At 46.2% G+C, this 27616-nt stretch overlaps 1 protein-coding gene across 1 annotated transcript; it reads left to right on the forward strand.

Moving 5' to 3' along the window:
* The first annotated feature begins 18345 nt into the window (after nt 1-18345).
* On the forward strand, nt 18346-19338 carry LOC101986112 (olfactory receptor 6B2). Its single transcript, XM_005361673.2, is given in 1 exon segment — nt 18346-19338. A coding segment is annotated over 1 exon segment (993 nt).
* Nucleotides 19339-27616: the final 8278 nt, after the last annotated feature.

Genomic DNA, 27616 nt, shown 5'->3' on the forward strand with positions numbered 1-27616 from the left:
GTAAGACTGATGCTACACAGATTATTAGAGATGGGTTGATCAGGATATGAGAATTAGCCTGTAAGGGCTAGAGTTAATGGGCCAAGCAGTGTTTAAAAGAATACAGTTAGTGTGTTGTTATTTCGGGGCATAAGCTAGCCAGGCGACCAGGAGCTGGGGCAGCAGGAACGCAGCCCGCAGCTTCTACAACACATTATTTGCAATTTTCTTTTGCAGTTTATAATGTTATTTTTTGCTTTGCAGGCATAGCAGTTTAAAATAAGGTGTCATAGTCAGGTTCTTTTCTGGTTCTGTGTTTGGGGTTCCAAATACATCTTGTATTTGGTTGTCCGTGTCTTTCCCTGGACTTGGAGGTTTTTCTATAATCCAACTGAATAGCTATTTCTCTGCCTTTAATTTTTGTCTTGCCTGTGGATTCTTAGCTTTGGCTGTTTATGTCACAGAATGATAAAAGCTTTGGTCATTATTGCTTCTTTTTTTCCTAAATTATTTGAATATAGTGTTTCCTTCATCTTGCCCTCAGTACTTGGTATTTTGTTTTGTTTTATCTAGTTTATTAGTGGTGCCTTCCATTGTGTTTTTATTTAGTTCAGTTTTTATCTCCAACATTGTTCGCTTTCAAAATCATTTCCTTGTTCAATTTTTAATGCATGCTGCTTATTTTCAGAACCAAGCACTAAATTAACCTCTTACTTTATTCATCTGCTGAGCTGAATCCTAGCTAATGGCATTCATCAGTTCAAATGATGAACTAAAAAGACTTGTGTTCTTTGTCTGGCACTTCAATCATTTCTGTGTCTTTGGATTCAGTAATATAGTTATGAACTTTTTAAGGCATCATGTTGCCTTGCCTTTTTTGTGTTTCTGAATTGTGATTTGTTTATCTTCTGGGATTGATATATCTTCTGATTTTATCACCTTTGGGGATTGATATACCTCTGGTTTTATTTGAGGACTTAGTGAGCAGCTATCTCATGAGTAGTCCATGCCAAGTACCACTCAGAAAACTAAAGTTCAACAGCAACAATACATAAATCAAATAAATAAGACATAAAATACAAATAGAAATCAACTAAAGTCAGTTCCTACACAATAAATGACCACAGAAAATAAAAAGAAAATATAATATGGAGGAAGATAAGTTTTAAAATGATAAAGGCAAAATTAAAAACAATAAATACATGAAGTAAGGAAAGTTAGTTGAAGGGGGGAGAAAGAAGACTAATGTTAAATAAAGCAAGATAAAAAAGGAATAAGAATGTTAGGAAGGGAGAGAGGAAGAGGGAAAGATTAACACCTGATTACAGGATAAAGGAAAATACGTAAATAAAGCTGGAGAAATGGAATAAGATCGAAAATCTTTTAAAAATGAAGTAAAAACAATATTAAAGAACAGGTAAGGGGGGCACAATGTAGAAAAACAAAAATGTTTAAAAGCAGCCAAGTGCGAGGCTGTGGATCCCCACCTGCTTCCATCAGTTACAGGATGAAGGCTCTCTGATGAAAGGGTAGCCACCAATCTGATTACAGGAGAAGGCCAGTTCAGGATCCTCTCCCCTATTGCTAGGAGTCTTAGCTGGGGGAGGAGTGGGGAGGGAACGGAAAGAGGGAAGGGAGGGGAATCTGTGGTTGGCATGTAAAATAAATGGAAAAATTAATAGTAAAAAATGAAGTAACAAAGCATTAGGTGCCTTCTGGGCTCTGGGACAGTGCAGGGGGAGGATGGGTCAGTTGCAGCTGCAGCTGGGGCTTCCTGACTCTCAGGCTAAGGCTAGGGGTTGCTCTGCCAGTTGTCCGTCAAGGCTGAAATCACTTTAGACCAGGGGTTCTCAACCTTCCTAATGCTGTGACCCTTTAATACAGTTTCGCACGTTGTGGTGACCCCAACTATAACATCGTTTTCATTGCTACTTCATAACTGCAATTTTGCTACTATTATGAATGGTAATGTAAATATCAGTGTTTTCCAGAGGTCTTAGGTGACAGCCACCCCCAAGACCTCGCAGCCCACAGGTTGAGAACAACGGCTTTAGAAGCTTCCCTTCTCTGCACACCAAGAGCTGTTGTTGGCTGCGCTCACTTTGGGACCTATAGCTCGGAAAGGTTCTCAACTCTTCCAGAGTCGGTCTAGTTGGTGTGGCCAGAGCGGTGAGTGTTTGTGCTAAGAAATGTCCCCCAAGTGCTCCCCAAGTTTGGGGAAAGCAAGCAGAGCACTGACACCTGTACTGGAGGGGCAGGATCTAGGTAGGGAATGCGAAATTCTGCCAGTCTCTGTCTTGTGTGCTTAAACCCCACCCAGCAGAGAAAGACGTGTAAGGAAGGCTGTGGAAATCGAAAGGCCCACCAGACCCGGGCTCCAACTTCTCAGTTGTTGGCCACAAAGCCCACACAGTAGGAAGGAGCTCCGGAAGTGGTCTGAAGGCCCAGGCCTCAGGGCTGTCAATCTCCCACATTCATCTCAGGTGATGGGGTTTGCTCATTGCCACAGAAGTGAGGCCACCAGCCACTGCTACGTACAGCCTGTCCTCTCTGCTACCTGAACTTTTCAGCTTGTCCACAACCAACCCACCCCCTTTCCACTGTGTCCCAGTCACCTCACACCCTGTAACCACGCCGAGGTGTCCCCATGCTTCCTAAGCTGTGGTATTAATACGCTCTTTGGGAGATTTTGAGAAAGGAAAGGCTCTAGGTTAAAAGTAATGTGTTTGTGTGTCAGCTTGACAAGGAGTTCATTGTGACGGCCAGTTTAATGTCCACTTGACACAAGGTAGAGACATTTTGGAAGAGGGAGCCTCAACTGAGAAAATGTCCCAAACATACTGGCCTGTGGGCAAACCTGTGCTACATTTTCTTAACTGATGATTGCTGTGGACAGCCCAAGCCATTATTCCACCTCTGGAAAAGTAGTCCTGGGTGCTATAAGAAAGCAAGCCAAGCAATCCCTGAGGGACGAACCAGTTAGTCACACTCCCCCATGGCCTCTGCATCAGCTCCTGCCTCCAGATTCCTTCCCTGACTTCCCTGAATAATGAATTATATGTTGTAAGATGAAATAAACCAGCCATCAAATGTACTACAGCAATAAACATATACTGAAACACCCCCTCTATGATTTTCTTTTTGGTTGCCTTGATGTAAGTTTTTCAGAGGAAGTTCCTAATCCATCAGTTTATCTTCAAGACTGGAGAACATTTCTTCTCCATTTTGAAGGATTTCCTGATGTCCATGGGCTCCCTAAGGTAACCCGAGACAGTCTCCCCACCTAATATCCTTGCTCTACTCATCTCGGCAACATCACCTCTTTGCCTGTAGGATGACATTCATAAATCTCAGCGGTCTGAGTGTGACCGTGACTGAGAAGATTATTCTGTACACCACTCTACTCAAAGAATAGCTAAAAATAATCTGTGGAGAATAAAACAAATATTAAAAGTGCATAATTCACCCAAAGAGGGAAGGGTGAGGGAAGCCTACCAAGGGAAGAGTTTGGAGAGAGAAGTGGTGCAGGGGACTCCACACACCTCATAAGTCACATGGTGTATAAGGGGAATAAATGCTCTAAGTAGAAGACAAGGTCGGCCGATATTTTTTTTAATGTGCACTCTAATCTTAAAGTCTGTAGTTTGCCTTTTAAAGACAGGTTGCTTTGCAAATGTTAGCTTAGAATCTATGTAGTTGCTTGTCCAAGGATCCTTGGAAGCTGTCTCATTTCCTTTGTGGTTTCCTGAGTTGTCAGTGGGAGCAAACCCCTTTCTCCTCCGACAAGTGTCCATCGCAAAGGCTGGAGAGCGTTAAGTCAGCATCATTGCTCCTTGGGAAGAGGGCCACTGTAAGCCAAGGACAGCAGAAGCAGTTTCCAAACATTCCTGACTGCACAATGGCCCGATACAACTTGAACAGTCAAAACAGATTTTATCCCGTGATTCGCTCCCAAGTTCCAGACCCCACACCAAACCAGAGGCAACCTTTGTGGGTCATGCCACTGTTGTACTGCACAGAGAGAAGGCTGTCCAGCAGGACTGCCCCATGGGAGCACCAAGGGCTTCTCAAGCATCCACGGAGCATTTAAGGTTAGCAGGATGTCACCGCAAACAGTTGGCAGGGAAGAAAGCCAGTGAGACAAAACTACCCCAGACATTTGTGGCGCTTCTCCAAATGTCGGTCAGTGTGACTTGACTGACCTAGAGAACGCCCTCCCCAACATGTGCTTTGAGAGCGTGGTGCTGTGCTGCACACCCGGAGTTCTCACGTCTTTTGTTTTGTCGGGGGGAACGCACCTGGTAGACTTTGGGACAGAACCCACCCCATCCCGGGGACTTTTAAAAGCTGTAACCAGAAAGGGGGCTCCTGCAGAGGTGAAGCAGATTGTGGGAGCAAAGATCCTGCTGGCCACAGTGTTTGCTGTGTCAGAAAGACCATCTGAGCCAAGACACCAACAGAGAGATACAGATGAGGTAGCCAGCTCAAATGTCCCCAACCTGTGCCCAGGCCACCTATGTCTGCTCCCCATGTCCTTCCACCAACCCTTTTAGAAAGTCCCCTTGGCTTCATGTCCGAAGGCTGGGAAGGGCGGGCCCAGTTCCAGTTACTCTGTGATGAATAAGATAACTTCCGGCTGGGCCTTGACCCGAGTCACCCCACTTTCCAAAGCCACGGTTTCAAGTTGAGTCATTCCATTTTGAGTCCAGGTGACAGGAGAATGACACATTACTCATACAAGTAAAAGCCACCATGGTGCAACCCAGGAGGCACAAATAGACCCCGTATTTATCTGTGTCAATAAAAAGTGACACCTGTAGAACCTTCATCTGGCGATGGATGGAGATAGAGACAGACACCCACACTGGAGCAATGGACTGAGCTCCCAAGGTCCCAATGAGCAGAAGGAGGGAGAACATGAGCAAGGAAGTCAAGACCGCAAGGGGGCACCCACCCACTGAGACAGTGGAGCTGATCTATTGGGAGCTCACCAAGGCCAGCTGGACTGGGACTGAAAAAGCATGGGATAAAACCGGACTCTCTGAATATGGTGGACAATGAGGGATGCTGAGAAGCCAAGGACAATGGCACTGGGTTTTGATCCTACTGCATGTACTGGCTTTGTGGGAGCCTGGTCTATTTGGATGCTCACCTTCCTAGACCTGGATGGAGAGGGGAGGACCTTGGACTTCCCACAGGGCAGGGAACCCTGACTGTTCTTTGGACTGGAGAGGAAGGGGAAGGGGAGTGGGGTGTGGGGAGGGGGGGAAGGGGGAGGAAAAAGGGAGGAGGGGAGGAGGCGGAAATTTTTAATAAAAAAAAATAAAATAAAGTCAAGGGCAACTGTAAAAAAAAAAAGTGACACCTGTGAACGGGTCAGATTTCATCAGCAACGTTGGCCGTGGTCTTCAGTCACACCAGAGGTGACCTCAACCATGACTTTAAAAAACGGGAGTTTCAAAAGTGTAACAATACTCGTAACCAGTCATGTGGCTGCTTGTCCTGGGCTTCGACCAGGAAAATTATCACAGTGAAGAACTCCACCCACCTGTCCGCAGTTGCAGTTCAAGCCTGGCTCCTCCTGTCTGTTGCACGCAGCACTCCTTAAACTTGGCACCGCCTGTCCCTGGACCGTCCCTTGACTGTCCTGCATTGAGCAGCTCAGTGCCCAAGCTCTGTTGTGAATCCCTTGTCTGGCCACTGTGACTGTATTGACATCCCTCTGCTCTGTCCCTTTGGAGTCTCGGTAGCCCACTCAGAACCCGTCTAGGAGAGCCTCACTTATATTGCTGCAGGGAGTGTAATATAGGATCTGAAAGTCATTAAAAATAGCAATGAAAACTAGAATAGAATAAAAGAACGTGTGCTGGCCAATGGCCACAGATACAGAGTGAAATTTAAAAGTGCTCTTCAAGGGGGAGGTCAAGATCATGAGTAGGAAACCCACAGAGACAGTTGATCTGACTTGCAGGAGCTCATGGTCTTTAGACCAACAGCTGGGGTTCCTGCATGGGTTGAACCAGGTCCTCTGCATGTGGGCCACAGTATTGCAGCCTGGTCTGTTTGTGAGACCCCTGTCAGCGGGGCCAGAATCTATCTCTAGAACATGAATGGCTTTTTGAAACCCATTTCATATGAGGGGATGCCTTGTTCAGCCTTGATGCAAGTTGGGGGTGAGGGGAATGGGGGACTCGGTCCTGCCTCAACTGAATATGCCAGGCTTTGCTGACTCCCCATGGGAGGTCTTACCTTTTCTGAGGAGTGGATGGGGTGAGGTGGGGAAAGGTGGGGGAAAGATGAGGAGGGAGGGGGAGCTGTGGTTGGTATATAAAATGAGTAAAATAAAATATAAAATACAAAAATTAAATAAAAAGTGCTCCTGAATAGCAAATGAAACCGACAGCTCGTGAAGATACTGTCGTTAAATAATAAACTAAAATTGTACAGAGACACAAAAGTCCCCCTGTTATTGTCACAGCTTGCTTATGACAGCGACAGCTGAACCACTCCCCTTTCCAAGGAAGAAGACATCTGCTCTTTACAGGAAGCAGTGTCCCACAAGCCTCCCTGGAGTGATTCTTCCCTAGCTGTTCGCTGCTAGCCAGCTAGAGCTGAGGACCCCCCTCGGTCTGCCCTTCCGGCCTCCTGACTCCAGGCTCACGGTCAGCAGCAGCGTCACCCTCAGTCTGTTCTGTTGTTGCTGTGAATCCGGCAGTGATGGCTACATGGGTGCCTCCGACTGTGGCTGTTAACCTAAGTGAGGACAAGGACAATGACCGCGGTTCTTGGGGACAGCTGTTGCTGCTGGAGCGTGCCAATAAATGCGACGATTCGCACACAGGTCTGGACGCTCAAAAACTCTGCTCATCAAAGCTGATGCGGGATGCGATGGAAACCACAAAATCCTTGTCATCCTCTGAATAAATGATAATTCAAACAAAAATTCCTCGAGGAAAATGCCTCGAGGCTGTTTAAGGAAGTTGCTATAAAATGAAGTAAGAAATAATTTCCGTTGTAGAGAAACACTTTTCCCCCTGAAAACAAAGGAGGGACCTGTGTTCCAGTTTGTGATTGAAACTAGTAAGGCCCTGCTACCAAGCACAGAGGACCTTCTGAGAACACAGCTGACAACGTCCTTGTTAACTAAAATCACAAAGTCTCTAAAACCTTAGTAAACCTGTGATGTAGGAAAAGGATACCATATCCTCACCCAGCAGGCTTTCTCTGTGAATTCAAATTCCCCATACTGATGAAAAAATAACTCAGCAGAACCATTTGATCATCTGATTAACGCAGAAAAATATTGGGCAAAAAGTCAGCAGCCATTCAAAGTAAAGAAAAAAAAATTTCCCTCAAACTACAAAAGGTGAGCTACAAAATTTGTGGCTACCTCATGACTGGCTATGGAAAGTGGAGGTTTCCCTCAGGCCTAGACGAAGGTCAGAGAGTAGAGAGCAAGCAAAGGCTGGCAGAAATTGTGGTAACGTGCACGCTCACGTTGAGAACATTGCCCTTGATGCTCTACCCCCAAGTACAAACACTTGAAGTGGTTCCAACCTGGGGAACCTGGAGGAAGTGCAGTGTCCGCATTTTAACAAGCGTCTTCCACCCCCGGGAATATGGGTTTCTCTTGTCCAAGAGACCACCTGAGGGAAGGCCACGGGGTCTGAACGGAAGTAGGCAGTAGCTAAGAAAGGATATGCAGTGGCTCCCTCAGTATCTCCAGGGTGCATAAGAAGTGCGCAGCTGCTGCTTTGCTCACCCAAGCGCCCAGCTGAAGCCCGCAGGCGCCACCCAGTGGCAGGTATTAGAATTTGGGATTTTCCCCAGGCACCACCCCAGTGGCAGTTATTAGAATTTGGGATCCCCACCACCACCACCACAGCCCAAAAATTGTATGATGCTGTGACATATTCTGGTGTTCAAGAAACAATACCCAGAGTTCTATGGGGCCGGGACACCGCCTCTAGTTCCGATCAACATAAAATAAATAAACCAGGAACCTAAAATTTCCCCCAAATTCCCTTAATGCCTTAGGACTCAGTGCCCAGGGAGTTCCAGAACAATAGGAGAGGCTATCAGGATAGATCAGGGCCTGTGGGAAGTATTTTTTCCTCAAGACCTAAGAAAAGCTATCTGAGGGACTACCGATACTGTCTTCAGGTGGGCAGTGTCCAGGAAGCAGTTCTCTGAAGTTTTCCCCTGGGAACCTAATAATGATACCCCTGATGGAGGAAGGGCATCTCTAGTGGATGATGAGCAGCAATGAGGGGGACACGCAAGAGTCCCATGTGGGGATCTATACTGAACTGAGCAGTGGCCAAGGACCAGGCTATGTGGCTAAGGTACCTAGAATAAATGATGGTTGAGTGGTGGCCCTAAACAAGATGCCATCCCCTCCATGGCTCAGGGAACACAGTGGGAGAAACAGCAGAAAGGTTGGAAGAGCCAGAAGATACGGACAAGAACTGTGGCGTGCCGTCTTCTGGGCAAGACAGAGCCTTCAGAATCATGAGCTCCCAGACCGTCTACAGGAGGCAAGCAATGCAGGAGACCATGCACACAGCAAGAGTCTTCTCTCTTGCTGCTGCTGAAGAAGACCTTCCTGCCAGGCAACAGGCATGGCCACACAAGCCATTCACCTCTGTTAGGAAAAGTCCTAAGACCAGCCACTCCGCCTGTGCAAAGAAATCCAATTAGACCAGATAAGCCAAATTAAAGCGTCCATGTTTAATAAATGTTGCCCTCTCAGGTGGCCTGGAGAACATGGCAAGGGAGGGAGAGAGAGACGGGGGAGGGGTCCACTCAAACCCAAAAAACACACGTGTTCTTCTTTCTGGCCACAAGTCTAAATAGCCTGGGAGAGTGGTCCTGATCTTCCCCTGGGAGGGGTCACCGCTTAGCAGACTGGGAGTTGGAGTCCAAGCCAGGGCAACCACCAGCAGGGCTTCCAATCATCCCAGATTTCTCAGATATAGAGGTGTTAGAAGGCTGGGGTGATGCCCCCAGCTTAATATTACATTCCAGACTCTTTGGTCTATAGGGGTGTGACTTTTGACCAAATATCCCAGAGTCCTTGATATAGGGGTGTCAGCTCAAGTCTGGCTACTTTCTGCAGGCATGGGATGGCATGGGAGAGAGAGGGGAAGCTGGGAGTTGGAGTCCATGCTCAGCAAGAGGTGTGGCTGGAGTGTCATCTGGTTTGCTGTCATCCTGGAGTCCTTAGGCAGCTGGGTTTTCAGGGAGAAGAGAGGGCAGGTGAGTAGGAGAAAAAAAATATTGTTATTAACTGGCCCTATGCATTAAATGCCAGAAAGACTGGAACAGGGGAGAGCCCTGGTAGGACAGGTGAGGCTTGGCTGTATCAGATACAACCAGATTTTAGTCAGTAGGTGTCCAATGGTGAAGTCCCAGGAGCTGGTGTAGGTCTTTGGCATTATCTGGAGAGCACTTTGTGAGTTGACCATGGCCCAAGGCAGTAGGAGTGACCTGTAAAATATGCTTGAAACTGGCTGGGGTTAGCAAAACACTCTGGATACAAGACCTGATTTTTTGATACAGCAGTAGAACTTTTCCAGGAACCTGTAAGAGAATTGGAACAGATTTATATTGTGGTGTCATAGCAAAAGGCTATTGTTTTAGGTTAAGACAAAAGAATTGGGAACCCTGGACCTCTGAAGACATACCTGAAACCTGCTAGGCACTCCTGTTTGTCTTTTAGCAGAAAACTTCATTAAATGTCATAGATGAAATAATAAGTTAATTATACCTGGGTTGTCAAATGCCATTTAGAAAGATCTGAGAGGGATAAATGAGCAAAACTGAGACAGCTCTTCAGCCACGCAAGCAATCCCAAATCTTCTCTTCATCCTTGGAGACCACCAGTCTTCGAAGCAGTGTTTGCCATAATTGCTGAGTACAAGAGGCCCAAAGGTTTTTTTTCTGTGAGGGGGAAGATTTAATCAACCTGGCTTGGCAGGAGGAAAAGATCTGCTCCCCAGGTGAAGCATCCAGGAAGGTGCAGAGGTGAAAGGCCACTTTTTACTGTGTGAATGGCTATGCTAAACCCAAAGCAAGCCTGGATACAGAAGGTCTTCTGTCTTCTCGGAGGAGCCAAAGGGTGCTGCAAAAGCTGGCATGTCTGTGTTAGAAGCTCTTGTTGTTAAAATGCCATGATCTCCCAGGCAATGTCAAGAGCTGGTCTCTTTATTTCTGGGTATCTATAACTTTATGAAGTGTGAGCCATGGGTGGAGGGGATGTTATAACCATGATTATTTTAGAGGCTTGGGTTGGCCAGTGTCCCCCGTGATCTGGGAAAGGACCATCTAGTCCTGAGTTCACAGGCTCCAGGAGGAACAGGTGTCCAGAGCTTTGGTTCTTCCTGGAAACCTAAGTAGATGCCCAAATGGACAATGAGCAGAGGGGAACATGAGACCCACCCACACCATCCTGTGTCCAGACAGCTCACTTGTGGATACGGTTGAACAGGGAAGGGCTCTATCTGCTCAACTAGTAACATAGACATCAAGCTATTTCCAGCTTTTGAGAGACAATTGGAGGAACAGACATACCCATGTGGTGTGTGGAGTTGCACACGAATATGCATCGACGTGGAAGACTGCAAGACTTCTTTTGCGGAGCGGCTGGACCATCTTGCTCACACCAGTAGTGTGTATAAGAGTCTGGCATCCCTGGATCCACCATCCCTAGCAGCTGTCTTGTCTTCTGTCTTAGCCTCTCTGAGGAGCATGTTGGCATACTTGGTCATGATTGGTGTGTGTCAGTCACCTACTGGCTGTGATGGCAGTTTGTGACTCTCCTTTGAGGAAGGGTTGGTTGTGTTATCAGCTCTCTTTTAACCAAAGTTGAGCTTTGTTCTCTCATTCAGTCTTGTTGAAGACATGGGTAGGTTGAGCATTTCTTTACACCCCAATCTCACTCTCCTGCCTGGGCTCAGTGACTCCCTGCCCACCTAGCAAGTCTGTTTGCTTTAGACTCAAACTGTGGTATTTGTGCTGCTCTTTCACCAGAGAGATGTCACTGACAATGTCATAAGTTCAACCTTCCCTTTCCCTTTCATGAATGATGACACTCCCAGATTGTAGGCCCAGGTAGGGCCTTCCCTCATCCTCTCCTGAGCTAGACCTGGCCATAACTCTCCACAGAGTTATGTCCCTCCCTGCCTTGAAGAGTGAAGGTGGCCATAGTCAGGACAGGACCACATGGCCAGAAAATGAGTGGATGGAGAGGAAGCTCTGTCAAGGGTTCGAAGGCTTGGTCAGGGTGCTGGGGACAAGCAGCAGTGATGCCAAAAGGGCTGGGTTCCTTGCCAGTCCATACCATCCGGCACAGGAGACTAGAGCTAATTGGCAGTGTGGGGCAGATCCACTCTACCATGGGGTAATTGGGCCCTGGAGTCCCACATACTTGTGCACGGGGAGGGAAGTTTCTCATCTTCCTCAGTGCATCCTTTAAACCAGCTGTGGCTCAAGCAGGCCAGTGGCTCTTAGAATTAGTCAGTCTGTAGCAGAAGCCGGTTGTCTGGGGGCGACAGTAGGCAGGGAGAAGTGGGTTTCAGCGGACTGAGGATAGCCACACAGACTCCAGCAGATCTCCAAGGTAGGGGACCATGGCTTCCTTCCCTGTCCGTGAAGGGACCGCTGTTCTCAGAGCTGATTGTGCCACAGAAACTCCTTGCCCCCAAACCCCTGCCTCGCATTGGTGTTTGCATGCACTCCCAGCACCCCCATACCCTGTGTCTGCGTATAACATTCTCTCCAGGTGCTATTCCCATTTTCCTCCCCCAGCTCCATTTGCACGCCCCTTAGGACATGTCCCCTTGGCCAGGAAAAGGGAAGAAAAAGAAACATTCTGAGCCTCAGCAAGTGCTGACCTCTGCCCCCATCCACTTCTTCCTCAGCAGAAGCTGGCCTGCACCCCTGCACACACGTCTCTCTCCCTCTGCCTATGGTCACCTGAAGGCATTCACGCAGGGACATCAGTCCTCCCTCCCAGTGTCCAATGTCAATAAGTCAACCCCATGGGCTGCAGGGCAGGACCAGCTGCTGTTTCCAGAGCCCACCTTCAACTGTAGCCATGGAGTGATGACCCAGCCTCTTGGAAGACTGCCTCTCACTGCTTCCCACTGCTTGCTCTCCCCTTTGCTGTCCCACTCTTTCTTGCTTCCTCCATCACCAGCTTAAACTTCTGTGGCCCATTTTGCTGAATCCAAAAAGACCCACAAGTCTCCCTTGCTATTTGGAAGTTTGAAGGCCCCAGGAAGCACAGGGCTCAGGGGGCGGCTGAGAGCAGCTTCCTCCCAACGTTTCCTTTCAGAAGTAGGACCACCCTCTTTCCTGACCCCATCCTAGGATCCTGCCCTGCATCTTTGGATAGCTAGGTATGCCCCAGATTGTAATGAGAACCCAGTAGACCCACCTCCAATCCCAGGTTCTAACCCAAGGCAAAGCCTTAACTCCATCCCAGTTGGCCTGGACTCTAGGCAGGGCTGGGGACTCTGGGGCTGATGTGGCAGAGGATATTAGTGTTTCCAGGAGCCCCTCACTTCCCAGGCCATGCCATGACCATGCTGTCAACTGTCTGTTCCTGCCCACTGCCACTCAGACTGCAGAAAGGGAATGTTTCCTTGGTTTTTCTTGGGAACCGCCCTTCACCTCCGCACTTGCCAAAAGTCTTTCCAGACACTGGAGGAGCAGAGACTCGTGTCCTGTGACCTCTACATTGCTCTTGTGAGCCCCACAAAGCTGAGCTCTCAAGACCCCACACCCGACAAGCTAGCTCTTGTTCAAGATGACAGAGGAGCAAAGGGTGAGCTAGTCTGAGAAGTGGTGGGTAGGCGAGTCTCTAGATTTCCTGGTGTCCTCTCCTGAGGGGTCTCTGTTCTGCATGCAAACGCATTTCCTTCCCCACTGTTTGCTCAGTGTGGTCCTGGTCACTAATCAGACAGCCCTGTCCCAGTCCTGTGTCCCTGGACTCCCAGCAGGGAGACTCTACTTGGCCAAGCTGGGACCTCACATCTCTGAATGTCCCCTTCCTCAATATACGCCATGGGTCACTGTCCTATCACATTTCAAGTCCTTTTTTGGCCCCTCAAATTCACATCTGGTGTCAATGATTTATTGACCAGGACAGAAAATGTGTCTGGCACTGCCCATAGTCGAGCCCTATCAGCTCCCGGAAGGACGAGCAGCTTCATTCTGGCTCCCTCCCTTGCTTCCTTCCTTCTCTAGGTACACCACACCAGTCACTGAGAATGTGGAGCAGCACTCGTCACAGTGACGTCCAATCCACCAGCCTCCCAGGTCCTTCAGTTTCTCTTCCCCTCTAGTCTGCACCATCCCTCCAACTGGACTGGTCCTGACCACCTCCACATCCTCCAGCCACGTAGTACGTAATCTCTGCCTTCCTTCTTCTTCCCAGGGAACCACATGGCACATCCTCACCTCTTGGACACATTCCCCAAGTGTCCCTTCTTGCTGCTCTTGCCACCCAGCTGTGCCCAGTCCCACCAACCTGCTCCCTCCAGGGCCCCACCTCCTCCCAGGCTAAGGAGCTACACATCTTGACTGCTTCCTGCTTTACTAAAATTCACAGTCCCTGTAGGTGGTGGATTGGGGCTGGTTTTTCCCTGACTCATCCAGTTGATTGGAATGACTGCCTTAGAGTGGGCACTCGGAAGCTGGATGGGTGATTAGATGGTGAAGATCCCAGCCTTGCCTCTGCCTCCTGGTAAGTTCTGATTATCACGGTTTACTCTTTACACTTTTCATGGCGGTCATGGGTACCAAACCCCAGCATGTCCCTGATACCTAGGTTCTCTTCCACAATGCACTGCCCAGGACCCAAAGCCCCAAGAAAGCAGAAGCTTCTTTATGATTTCCAGAACAGTCTTCACTGTCATCCAGAAAGGTCCTAGTTAGCAGGGACATATGAGAAGACGACTTTTCTCTTTAAAGTTTGAGGCAGGATCTCACTGTGAAGTATAGGCTGTCCTCGGGCGCATGGTGAGCCTCCTGCCTCAGCCTCAAGAAGACAATTTTTTGTATCTATTTAGAAATCTCTGTTGTGACAGTGTGATAGATTATCTAGATAAAAAGATCATGTCCTCTGAAAATTGGAACAATTTGTCTATGTCTGTCTCCCTTTCAGACAGGGAGCACATGGGAGCATTGGAACACAATGACCACAGTGAAGACCCCACTGCACCTCACCATGGTGGGGTGGAGGTGACTCAACCAAAGCTATGAGTTGCTTTGCTCACTTTATGAGAACTGACTTCCCTGGTCAGTGGATGTATTCTCATGTGAGCATTTTGACAGCTCATATCTAGCCCTGACCTTGGAGGTGAACTGTGCTCCTATGTATCTTTTCTTTTTTTTTTAAATTTATTTATTTATTAAAGATTTCTGTCTCTTCCCCACCACTGCCTCCCATATCCCTCCCCCAACCAACTCCCCCTCTCTCATCAGCCCAAAGAGCAGACCAGGTTCCCTGCCCTGTGGGGAGTCTAAGGACCTCCCACCTCCTTCCAGGTCTAGTAAGGTGAGCATCCAAACTGCCTAGGCTCCCACAAAGCCAGTACGTGCAGTAGGATCCTGTGTATTTCCTGGGGACCTCCTCAGGTTCCGAGAGTGTAATAAAACCTGAGACCACTATGTGGGCTTTCCCTCCACAATCTTAGTCAAGCGTTCATGGTAGGAGCTGCCTGCCATTAAGGTGGATGTACAAGAGTCCCCCATGCTCAGAATTGTCTCATACGGTGCAGAGGAGCTCTGAGGTGAGGCGACCGGCCAGTCCCTCTTCTCTGAAGCCTCATCAACAGCCCTGATGGTCTCTTGGTGACATCAGATCCCTGTTGTCACCGTGCCAGCATTCTTAGAAAACAGCCTCTCACTTAAGCCTCCCATATTCACCCTTACAGGACTGCTTTCAACACTGTGGGTTACAGGTGCCTCCTCTCACTTGTGAGGGGATCTGTAAGAGAACTGGGGTGGCACACCTGCGAGGAGCTCAGCATGAGATGTGCTGAAGTTGCTGTCCCTGGTCCCCCTTTGCCTCCTTCTCCTAATACTGGTTTTTATTTTTTTGAGAGGGTGATTCTGATACTAAGTTGAAATAATTAATTGCTTTTTTATAACTTAAATTAACCTATATATTTTTAAATGATTTTTATTGAGCTCTACATTTTGATAAGAGGTTACGTAAGTAAACTGTTTGGGGCATGGATTGTACTTAAAAGACGCAATGCTTTCTCTTCATTTTAGTTCTCGACTCCAGCTGAGTCTTCAATCCTTGTGTGAAGATGTGTGTAGCCGACCCTCCACTGGGGGTCAGCAGTCCCCCTTGCTGGGTGACCCTATCCTGTTGGCGTTTTTTCCTCACAGCTGGTATTCCTCTTAATCCAGTGCTTGCTCTGCCTCACCCCATGCGTTTTCCCATCTCCTTTATTTCTATACTCTTTTGTTGTTCTTTCCACGCTTAAAGGATCCACGTCCTGACACAGCCTGAGTTACCTTGAAAAGGTTTGACAACGTGCTAGTTACAAACCTTAGGGATAAAACAGTCTTCTGACTTCCTCCTGTGATACAAGGCCAAACACGCAGTCTGCTTATTACAACCCCATCCGCACCCAACATTCCCTCAAGTATTAAAATGTGGCTTGTCATCTTCCCAAAGAAGTGTGCCACTCCATCGTGTATCTTTTCAGTTGGCAAGGGCTGATGTGTGCCACTTTGTCGGGGTGCCAACGGGACCTGAAGGAATGAAGGATCTTTAAAATGGCTGTTCCTGTCACACATCCCTCTCTTGTGGGCAGTCCTCTCCAGCGGTGATGCTCTTGGTCCAGGATTTCTCTTCTGTCTCTGGTTAGTGACTGTGATGCTTGAGTTTCACACTAAGGGAGGGGCTGTGAGTCTTTGTTCGGAATAGGTGGTCAGTAGTCAGGCGGTGGTGGTGCACACCTTTAATCCCAGCACTTGAGAGGCAGAGGTAGGCAGATCTCAGTGAGTTTGAGGCTAGGCTAGTCTATAAAGCAAGTTCCAGGACAACCATGACTGTTACACAGAGGAACCCTGCCTCAAAAAAAAACAAACAAACAAAAACAGAATATGTAGTCAGAAGTCTGGCCACAGTTGCACACAGGTGGCTCGAGGTCTGGTGTAACTGGTCACATACTGTCAAGCTCTTCACGTGCATTGTCCTGTTGCTTTCTTGACTCTCAATGTTTTGGACTGGAGACTAAATCTAGCCCACTTGGACTTCCAGTTTATAAAATATTTTATTTCTGGATGCTTTAGAATTCTTCTGCCTTGAAGTTGCATTCATGTGTACGCGCATGCGTGTGTGTGCGTGTGCTGTTTGTCACTGTGCATCTTGGAAGCTATAGGCAGACTGTGTTATAATTTTTTTCCTTGAGTGTCCACTGCGTTAGTTACTTTTCTTGGGTGTCTGCTGTGCTAGTTACTGTTCTTGTCACTGGGACAAAATACCTGACAGAAGCCTCTTAAGGGAGGAGAGGTTTACTGTGGCTCACACTCGCTGTGTTTCCCTTCTCACAACATGGAGAATTAAGAAGGAGAAAGCATGAGCCTTCACCAGAACCATACATGGTCTTCACACTAAGGGAGGGGCTGTGAGTCTCTGTTCGGAATAGGTGGTCAGTATTAACTAGGGCATGTGTCTTAGCTGGGGACCAAGTATTGAGACAACATGAGTCTGCAGAAGACATTTGACATTTACTTTCAAGCCATGATGTCTTTGAGGGCCCATCTGTCAAAGGTCTGGTCACAGCCTGGGGAGTTCCAGGGGAACCGTGAAACTTTCTAGGGGGCTTGTGGGAAGGAGTTAGCTTGCTTGACATGTGCTCCTGAAGAGGACATTGGGTCTCCTAGCCACTTTCTCCAGATTCCTGCTATCACGGGGTGGACAGCCTTCACCATGTGCTCCCACCGTTCTGTGCTTGGATCCCCAGAGAGGGAGCGGCAGGGCAAATGTCCATACACCAAAGCCTCTGAAACCCCAGCCGAAAGAACGCTTTCCTTTCTTACGTTGAATCTCTGGCATGTTCTAGTTACAATGATCAGATTTGACTGACAGGCTTGCCCTTTTGGGATGGCTGAAAAAGCTTTCTATAGTATGAAGTGGTCAAACAAAGCCAGGCAGTTCCTGAAGGAGCATTGGGTGGTTTGTTCATTCAAATCCTTGTTCTAGGCTAATAAACCAGACTTCTGCCTATAGCCTTGCATTTCTTCCTCACAGAGGATTCTCTGCCTTTCTTTCTGGACACTCCTGCTCACGCTGTGACCTTTGCCTGAATAGTCCGTGATATTAATGCCAGGTGGTGCCAGTCATTGCATTTCCCCATCTTAACATTGCAGATTTCTAGCCAGCAACCACATGGGTCCACTTTTTCTGCTGTTGGTATCTCATGAAGAAAGCAGTGGCTCTGGTGTTAGAAGACGTTTGTTTGCGCCCTGATGCAGCCGTGATCTCAAGTAAGTACACAGACAAAGTAGAGATATGCCACATTCCCAACTGTAGTGACGGATGAAGAGAGGATTTGTGTCACATACTTGGACATGGTAAGAGTAAAGATGTTCCTCTTGTGGAGTCTGGTGACCGTGGCTAAGGGCAACAACTAGACTGGCATGACCGTAGCCTCCACCCTGGGTGACTCCTCCCTTAACTGTGGGTACCTCCGTACTATTCTAGAATTCCTACACTTGGCTGCCTGCAGACCCAGGAGTGCTGGCTTTCTCTGTCTCAGAATGGCACTGAAACTCCAGCATTGTTGATGGCTTATGTGGTCTATAGAGACAGGGATGGAGCCACTGTCATGTGCCCTAAAGCCAGTCACAAGGGAGGGCCGGATGATAAGGTCTCCATAACCTAACCCACTGTCCCAGGAGTCCTGCTGATGTTGGGCCTATTTTAAAAATCTTTTCTGAGGCCAAGCAAAGGTCCAACACCTGCTGATGAGGACAGAATGCTTAGACACAAAGCAATAACCCCAAATGGCCCTAGCAATTATGACTCACTTACCTAGAGAACAGGTACAAGAAACCCATCATTCCTGTGTTCAGAGATTTACTGGAGGTTTCCACACTGCAAACTACACTCCTAAAATCACTATGGAGAGAGGGGAGTATGAAAAATATATTTCTGAGCCCAGTATCAAAGTAGACCATCTGAAATTAAGTACTAACTACACCTGTAGTATTTTTCTCCTTCCTTGGTATTTGTAGCAGCCAGGTGTGCCATTGTCTACAAATTTGGCTGCCTAGTCTCCCTGCCAGTTGCCCTTCTGCCTCTGCCAATTCACTCTCGATTCTTTCAGGCGCAGAAGGATGAGGGGGGAGAACATTACCAAGGTCAGCACGTTCATCCTGCTGGGCTTCCCCACAGCCCCCAGGCTACAGTACCTGCTCTTCCTCCTCTTCCTGCTCATCTACCTCTTCGTGCTGGTGGAGAACCTGGCCATCATCCTCACTGTCTGGAGCAGCACCTCTCTCCACAGACCCATGTACTACTTCCTGGGTATCATGTCCACTTTGGAGATCTGGTATGTTTGTGATATCATCCCTAAGATGATGGACGGCTTCCTCCTGCAGAGGAAACACATCTCTTTCATTGGATGCATGACTCAGCTCTACTTCTTCAGCTCCCTGGTGTGCACGGAGTGTGTACTCCTGGCTTCCATGGCCTATGACCGCTATGTGGCCATCTGTCATCCCCTGCGCTACCAAGTCATCATGACCACAGGGCTGTGTGTCCAGCTCGTGGCCTTCTCTTTTGCTAGTGGCTTCACCATCTCTGTGATCAAGGTCTATTTTATCTCCAGTGCCACCTTCTGTGGCTCCAACGTCTTAAACCACTTCTTCTGTGACATCTCTCCCATCCTCAAGCTAGCCTGCACCGACTTCTCTACAGCAGAGCTGGTGGACTTCATTCTGGCCTTCATCATTCTGGTGTTCCCCCTCATAGCCACCATCCTCTCCTATGGGCACATCACCCTGGCTGTGCTGCGTATCCCTTCGGCCACAGGACGGTGGAGGGCCTTCTCCACCTGTGCCTCCCACCTCACCGTGGTCACCATCTTCTATACAGCCTTACTTTTCATGTATGTTCGACCCCAGGCCATCGACACCCGTAGCTCGAACAAGCTTATCTCTGTTCTGTATACGGTCATCACACCCATCTTGAACCCCTTGATCTACTGTCTGAGGAACAAAGAGTTTAAAGAAGCCTTAAGAAAGGCCTTGAGCTTGAGTCAAGCATCATCATAGGAGGGAGGGCACCTTCTGATGCCAGAGTATCTCATGATCATGTACCCTTGGTGATGAGGATGTGGGAACACTAGGCATTGCTAGTGCTGAAGGTATTTGAGCACCACTCTTTCCTTCGCATTTAGACGTTTGATTAGTGATGCCATTCTTTCGCCTTTTATATGTGAGGAGATCAGGACTTGGTAATTGTATGCATTTTTCAAATTACCTTAAAATTATCATTCACATTTCCAAAGACTTTACGCCCTTCTGGGCCAGGAAGGTGAGGTCTGCAGTCTCAGTAGGTTTCAGTATGTGGAAGTACAAAAATACTGAAAATGGCAAAATGAACCCCAAGAGTCCCCAAAGCACAGTGTATCTGGGAACTGTGAAAGACCCCCAGACTTATTGTAACTCACAGGGCACGCTCTGTAACTGTTCTGGGAAACGAGCTTTAGCCTGTCCCTCCAGACAGCTCTCCTTATGCCCTTCTGTTGCTGAAAAAGTGTAAAGTCTTCCTACTGCTTGATTTGATCAGAGTCAAATGAGGACTATGTCTTCCAGTTGTTATTGGTTCCTTAAAGCCCACCACAGTGCCTGCTGTCTCTGTACCAATCAGGAGAAAGGCCGGGTGTGATGGTTGTGGCATGGGAAGCAAAGCCTGTGGAGGACAAGAAGATAGAAAACCCACAGGAGCAGGTTGAGGAGAACCTAGGTGCTGTGGTTCCCACAGTTTAAAGCAGGAGTCATTGTGATTTTTGTTGAAAGATAAAAGAGAGGAAAGGAAGTCCAGATAAGCCCCACCGCAGCAAAGCTTAGAGGCAGGAAGCAGCTAGAAAGTGTAGTGCACAGAGATGCTGATGAGTTTATAGAGTTCGGTGTTTGCTAATGAGGGAGATGATGGGGGCAGAGTTCCCAGCATCCACAAATTCCTACCTGGGTCTACTTGCAGCCATGTAATTGACAAAAGGGGGTCCTCCCAATGCTGGAGAGACTGTGCAGGACGTGTTGGCCTTTTGTAGAAGTGATGAGCAGTCCGGAGACTGAGCAGTGAACACATGGGTGGGAAGGGATTGCTGTTGGTAATTTTACACTCTTTACTCTTTTGGCTCTTTTGGGGGGGCCTGCTATCCAGATCCCAAATAAATCATACATGGAGGCTTAATCTTGGTTATGAATGCCTGACCTTAGCTTCGCTTATTTCCTGCCAGCTTTTCTAAACTTAAATTAATCTGAGTACATTTTGCCTCTGGACTTTCTCCTCTCCTCACTTCTCTATATCTTACTTTCACTCTTACTCCATGGCAGGTTGTGTGGTTAGGTGGCTAGCCCCTAGTGTCCTCTTCTCATTGCCCTCTTCTTGCGCCTCCCTCTTCTTCGCAGAGTTCTCCTTACACTTATACTCTCTGCCTGCCAGCCGCACCTGTTCTTTCTCCTGCCTCACTATTGGTTATTCAGCCCACTATTCTCCTGCCTCACTATTGGTTATTCAGCCCACTATTCTCCTGCCTCGCTATTGGCCAGTTATTAGACCATCCGATGTTTTAGACAAGTAAAGAATCACAGATTCACAAAGTTAGACAAGTGCAGCATAAACAAAAGCAGCACATCTTTATATCGTTAAACACATGGTCCAGAGTGTATACAAATGTAACACACCTAAAATAATATTCTACAACATAGCATGGCCAATGTTCAAGGGAGCTTTGGGATTATGGTGGTGAAAGCACAGGCTATGTTTCCTATAAAAGGGTGTCTGTTAAGTATTTAGCATTTATTGTTACTATGGTAACAAAAATCATGCTAAGACTTTCATCTCTGCTCTGTACACTGTCCTCACACCCCTTCCAATAAATGAAAGTCTGTACATCCTACACATTTTTCATAAAATATATAGAAAGAAAATATCCCTTCTGCCTGTTCTAGTTGCTTTTCCTATTTCTTTGATAAAATATCCAGACAAAAGTAACTTATCAGGGAAGGTTTATGTGGCTCCCAGTTGCAGTTATAATCCAGTTTGGTACAGGAGTCCCAATGACAGGAACCTGAGGCAGCTAGTCACATTGCATGAGCACTCAAGACAGAAAAAAGCAAAACACTTGTGCTCAGCTAGCTTTCTCCTCTTCACATGGTCCAGGGCCCAAGCCTAGGGAATGGTGCTGCCCATTTTTCTTGTGGTTCACTTCAATGAACTAATCAACATAGTCCCTCTTGTACATGCGTACAGAGGTTAAATATTTCCTGACAGGGGTGCCTGGAGGCCTGTCCCTGGACATTCCAGGTCATTGATGATTGACATTAAACGTCACACTATCAAAATCATTGTACAGATTTAATACAATTCCATTCAAAATTTCAATAACATTTCTTACAAAGGTAGAAAGAAACCTTAAAATTCATGTGGAAAAACAAAAGGCTTTGGATGGCCAAAGCAATCCTGAGCTAAAAGAATATTGCTGGATGGTTGCCACCATCAGATTCAAGTTATATATTAGATCCATGGCAACAAAATCAGCATGACACTGGCACGTAAATGGACATGGAAATTCATGGAGCAGAACAGAGGACCCATCGGAGAAAAGACATCTTAAACAAAAGGTTCTGGGTTTAATCCCAGCACTTGGGAGGCAGAGGCAGGTGGATCTTTGTGAGTTCGAGGCCAGTCTGGTCTAGAAGAGCTAGTTCCAGGACAGGAACCAAAAAGCTACGGAGAAACCCTGTCTCAAAAATCCAAAAAAAAAAAAAAAATGGTTCTGGGGAAACTGGATATTTACATGTAGAAGGATGAGGTTAGATCTCTATATCTCACCCTACACAAAAATTAACTACAAATGGATCAAAGGCCTTAATCTAAGATGAAAAACTCTGAAACTATTAGAGAAAATTTGGGAAAACACCTGAAGATATAGGTCTACGCCAGGATTTCTCAACAGGGCTCCAGTTAATCAAGAAACAAAAGACAGTTGACCAATGGATCATCACGAAATTTTCTATACAGTAACTGAGATAACTAACAGCCTGCAGGATACAAGGAAATTTGCAAGCTGCATATCTGACAAAGAATTGATATTTAGGTATACAAAGAATTCAAAAAAACTTTAAGAAAATCAAAAAACCCAATTGATAAATGATATAGAGAGAGTTCTGAAAGTATGGCTCATAGCTATAAATATATGAAAAATTGTTCAATGTCACCAACCATCAGAAAAATGCAGAGAGCGAGACTGTCAATGCTCATAATTCTTTATTTCTGAGCATCTCTTTGGAAGTGGTCCCCAGCTCTGAGGAAGACTTCCTGCTTAGGAAATCCTATCTCCAGATGCCTTCAGAAAGCAGCCCAGAGATGTGGTCTGTTGGTTAAATACAGGTTCCACAGGTTGACAACCATGGTTAACTGTAAGAATGGGGTTTGGGGCGTGTACAACATAAACAGTGCACAGTCCTGATAATCGGCTGGAAGTCAAGTAAGACACGTGTTTGTCATATCTCTGAAATCTGTGAATGGGACCTCAGTTGACAATGGCTGTTTCATATGCAATTAGCACATACTGCAAATTCATTGTAGATTATCTATTTGCCTTCAGACAATGACAAGGGTCTTTACAAGAGGATACAAGCAGTCTTGACACACCAAGATGAATAAATGAACATAAAGTAGAATGAGGCTACCAAAGCCCAGGGTCCAGAAGCCATCAGAGCTTGGAGAGGAAGAAAGAGACTCCTAATCCAGAAGACTGTGGAGAGTAAAGGAAGTTGGGGAAAGAGGACAGAAATCTGTGAGAAAAACAATTCACAAGGAATTAATTTGGCAAAACCTGTAGGCTAGGTTTCTGTCCCCCCAGCAGCTTCCAAATAAGTAGAAGCTTATATTAATTACTAATGCTTGACCAATAGCTCAGGCTTGTTACTAGATAAGTTTTACATTTATATAAATTTTACATTAATTATAACTATCTAGTCTTCAATTCCATCAAAGATACCAGAAGGATATAATATTATCTAAATAAACAGGAAGTGATTAGTAAGCAACTTCCAAAAATTGACAGAAACAGCTGACTTTCTGGACAGTCACCCAAGTTTCCTCTGTAACATTGGGGCATCTGTCCCTAGAATATGTGAAAGACTTTTTTGAGAAGCAGGGAGTTTTGGAGGACTGTCCTATCTTGTCTTAGCAAAGACAACTTCTTTGTGTCCTGTTGGACCAGTTTGGACAGTAACTGTCAGCAATTGAGGCAAGGGCAGTTTCTTTACCCAAATGGCTACTTTTTGCCATAAAGAAAACAAACTCCATACATAGTTTCTTCAATGCCCATCATCTTCTCTGAAGTAGATTGGTACTGCCAAGAGCAGATTATCTCACTGTCATGAAAAGTCTTAGGTTGTCAAACAAATTAAATGTCATATTCTGTAGGTCTTTGAAGTGTTTGAAGTCCATCTATATATTTACATATATCTGTGTATGACCTTGAAAACATATGTAATATGACTATAAGTTTGAGTATTATAGATGACCATTAATTAATATTTCTTACTTATACATTGCATTTTAAATGAGTTGCTTAAACACAATATCCCAAACAAGAGTAGAATTATACATACAGTATAACAAAATCAATTTTAAATTTATATCAACATACAAAAATCCATAACAATGTAAAATACTTTGAGATTAATCATTGGTTTTGGGGGACTAAGGTAGATATAATAATCTGCCCTTTTTTCCTATCAATCCTATATTCCACCTTTTCTTTGTAGAACAAGATCCCTGAATCTAATTTTCTTTGTTCAACTTTTTCACTGATCATTGCCAATAACAACTTGTAACCAACCCCTCTTAAATGATAGAAACATACATAACTAATATTTTGGGAATGTGGCATTGTTTTTCTCTAGACTATTTTCTATTGTCAGGGGCAATGCCATCTTTGGGCACATCTTCACAAAATCAAGATACTTGTTAAGTCTTGCTGGAGTGTTCTGTGAGCTTATCTTATCTCAGTCAGCAGAACAGCCTTGAAGCTGTTCTGGATGCAGAATTTTTAGAAAACTGTAACAGAGGCATTTACAAATTCTGGATCACCTGGGCCATCCGTTTTCATTGGTGTTTGGTCCTTTGCTCTGAAAATACATAAACTTTTAAAGGTAGCATGGATATTTGTATTAATACAAGTACAGTCTGTGTATTATACATAAGTCAGTCAAAATGAACTATTTTATGTTTGAGCAGGCAAAATATTCATCACATGTCTTACAGTTCTTCCGGATTTGTTTATAATTGTAGTCAGATCTTTCAGGGGTTCTTCCTCCATCAAACCTGGTTTTCCTTTACCTGGAATGAATCCATAGCTTCTCATATCCCATGTAATAAAAGCATAACCTCTCCCCCAAAGTAACATATCTATTGACTTAAATTTTGAAGCCAAGATAATTTAAATATTTATGTTGGCTGAATCTAATAGATTTTATAATCCGGTGTTTCTTACCAGCAAAAAATATAAAGACAACACAATAAAATACAGGATCCTGACTCTCTGTGTATTTTCCATCTTTACATGGCTTGTTACATTTATTATTACTCTATTCCCCTTTTAAGAACTTTCTTTACTCTTTTCCTTCATATCCCAGGCCTACGCATATTTTTAAACACACTGTAATCCATTTAGAGGTGTTTTTTTTTTCCTTCTGAATCTGTTTTTACTGCATTTCTGTAACCTTTTCTGTCTGCATGAGCCAAAACCTTAAACCTGCAATACAGCATGCTGGTAAAGCATGTGCTGGTAGCTTAAGCCCACAGGCAGAAGCTAAGAGAAGGCTCTCTGTACTGATGTCATGTAAACGGCTGTGGGAACGAGCCAGGTGTGTTAGTTCATGGTGGACTAACAGCTGAAGAAATGAAACCCTGTACTGTGGCCAGCAAGAGAGACATGAGACTAGGAAGCCAAGGTTTTTTTTTGTTTTGTTTTGCTTTTTATTTTCGAGACAGGGTTTCTCCGTAGCTTTTGGTTTTTGTCCTGGAACTAGCTCTTGTAGATCAGGCTGGCCTCAAACTCACAGAGATCTGCCTGCCTCTGCCTCCCAAGTGCTGGGATTAAAGGCATGCGCCACCACCGCCCAGCTTGGAAGCCAAGTTTGATTCAGTTTTTGTGTTTAAAACTTTTAAAGCCTTCTCAGGTCTTAGATGGATCTACATCAGACAGTGGTCACCATCTGAAGGTGGAAGTTTCTGTCCCCCCACCCCCCAGAAGCTCCCACATAAATATACTGAGGCTTATATGAATTACCAATACTTGGCCAATAGCTCAGGCTTGTTACTAGCTAACTTTTATATTTATGCTAATCCATATTTTTATCTATGCTTTCCCATGTAAAGAGATCATCTGCTGTCCCCCCCCGCCCCCGTGTCTGGTTTGCAACTCTTCTGATGCTGTGCTCTTCATCCCAGCTTCATTAGTTTGGCTGTCCTGTCAATACTTCTTCCTGGCTACCAGCCAATCAGCTTTTTATTAACGAGGAGAGCAACACATTTTCAAGGTGTAAAGGATTATTTCATAGCAAAAAACCCCCAGGGAGGCTTCAGGATCCATGAGCTGAGAGAACAAGGGGAAACAATGGAGGGGTCAGTAGAACTGAGATCTGGGAAAATGAGCCCCGAGGGTACTAACGCTCATAGAATTCATCAGATCCTTCCATACATGCGAGATCTCTATGAGTAGAGATCTCCTGTGATATCCAGTACCTTTGATGCTTTATGGTTCCCAAGGGCTTAACAGAGCTATCTCTGTATTTACCCATTCCCCTTTTTAATCCACCTTGGTCACACAGGCCTGACTTCCTGCTGAGGCCCAGTCTGACTCTCCACACAAGCCCTTGCATAATTGTTGAGCCCAGGGCCACAGGTGACACAGAACCCTCTATACAGTGCTCCTCCAGGCAGACAGGCAGGTGGGGAGGTGACTAATGAAGCCAAGACACTCCACAGCTTGATAGACATAGGCAGCATCAGAGGCAGCCTGCCCCAGGGGCCCTGATCCAGCTCATTACCGGTGTGGGCAGCTTCATCAGCTGCAGGGGGTAATTGGTCTCTAGAGACACTGGGCTCCAGCTAAAAAGCCATAACTCTTATTTTCCTTAATTAAGGAGCCCATGTCCTAAGAATCTGTCTGAAGCTCATCTAGTCACTGTGGCCAGCCTGGGAGTCACCAGCCAGGAAGGGGCTCCTCCGTGTTCCCAAAGTCTGTCCAAGTGAGGCTTCCACACTCCCAGGTAGTTGGATACTACAGTGAGTGTGTATTGATGGACACCGTGTGAGTACACATCTCTGAGCACTGTGCCGAGTGTGTGTGGATGGGCAGTGTGCTCAGTCTGATGTGTTCATGTTCAGGATTTCTGTGCTAAGTGTATGTTGATGAGTCCTGTGTTGAGCAAGCATTAATAGGTGTTGGTTGGCTAAGAATCAATCAATGTTGTGTTGAGTATGAATCTGTGAGAATTGTGCTGAGTGCATATTTGGAGGTCCATGCTGAGGGCATAGTCTGGGGTGCTGTGCTATGTCCTCCCATCTAGCAGCACACAGTCTGAGTCAGCGTCCTCACTGCATGGAGCACATCAGAGCACATCTGCTCCCCACCATGGAGAGGTCCTGTGCACTGTCTCAGATAGGAGGATAGCCTCTGAGCTCACAATGACAGGTTGACATGGGGTAGGACCCTCTCACAGGCTCCCATGGCACCTTCAGTCTGCAGAAATCTCTCTTGGTTTCTTGCATGGATCCGAGTTTGATCTTTATCCGTGAGGGCATTCAGTCTGAGGTAACTGACACACCTGGCTTGTGATAAGAGACCCTCTGGCTCCTTATCAAAACCCATATGGCCCTCTAATCCCTTCAGGAACCATGCAATCCAGCATAAAAATGCAATCATTCCCTGAGTATCCCACACATGGACCTGTGTCCTGTCCACTTCTCTTCAAGAACAGTGAGGACCATAGCGTGGGTCTTAACACAGCAGGCTTCTATTCCCTCATTATTAATGAAACCAGAAGTTCAAAATTAATAGGGATCTGGGGCAGGAAAGGACATGGAAATCAAGAAATGTAAACTACACAATGTGGATACAGCTGTGAACAGGTGCCTGGGCCACCCCAAACTGACAGCCATCAGCCTTCAGGATATGAACCAAGGGTCCATAGACTTCTGTAAGTCTATACTTATTCTGAAATAGAAAGTTTGTTTGCAATGCACACAACCATGACCAATGTTCTGGTGAATCAAGGATGCAGCTCTAAAGGGGCTCAATTTGCAGACCAAGGTCTTCTCCATCCCATGGACCCATTGCTAGTTATCCCACACACAGTG

This window comes from Microtus ochrogaster, linkage group LG4 (genome assembly GCF_000317375.1).
Source record: "Microtus ochrogaster isolate Prairie Vole_2 linkage group LG4, MicOch1.0, whole genome shotgun sequence".
In the NCBI taxonomy this organism is placed as follows: Eukaryota; Metazoa; Chordata; class Mammalia; order Rodentia; family Cricetidae; genus Microtus; species Microtus ochrogaster.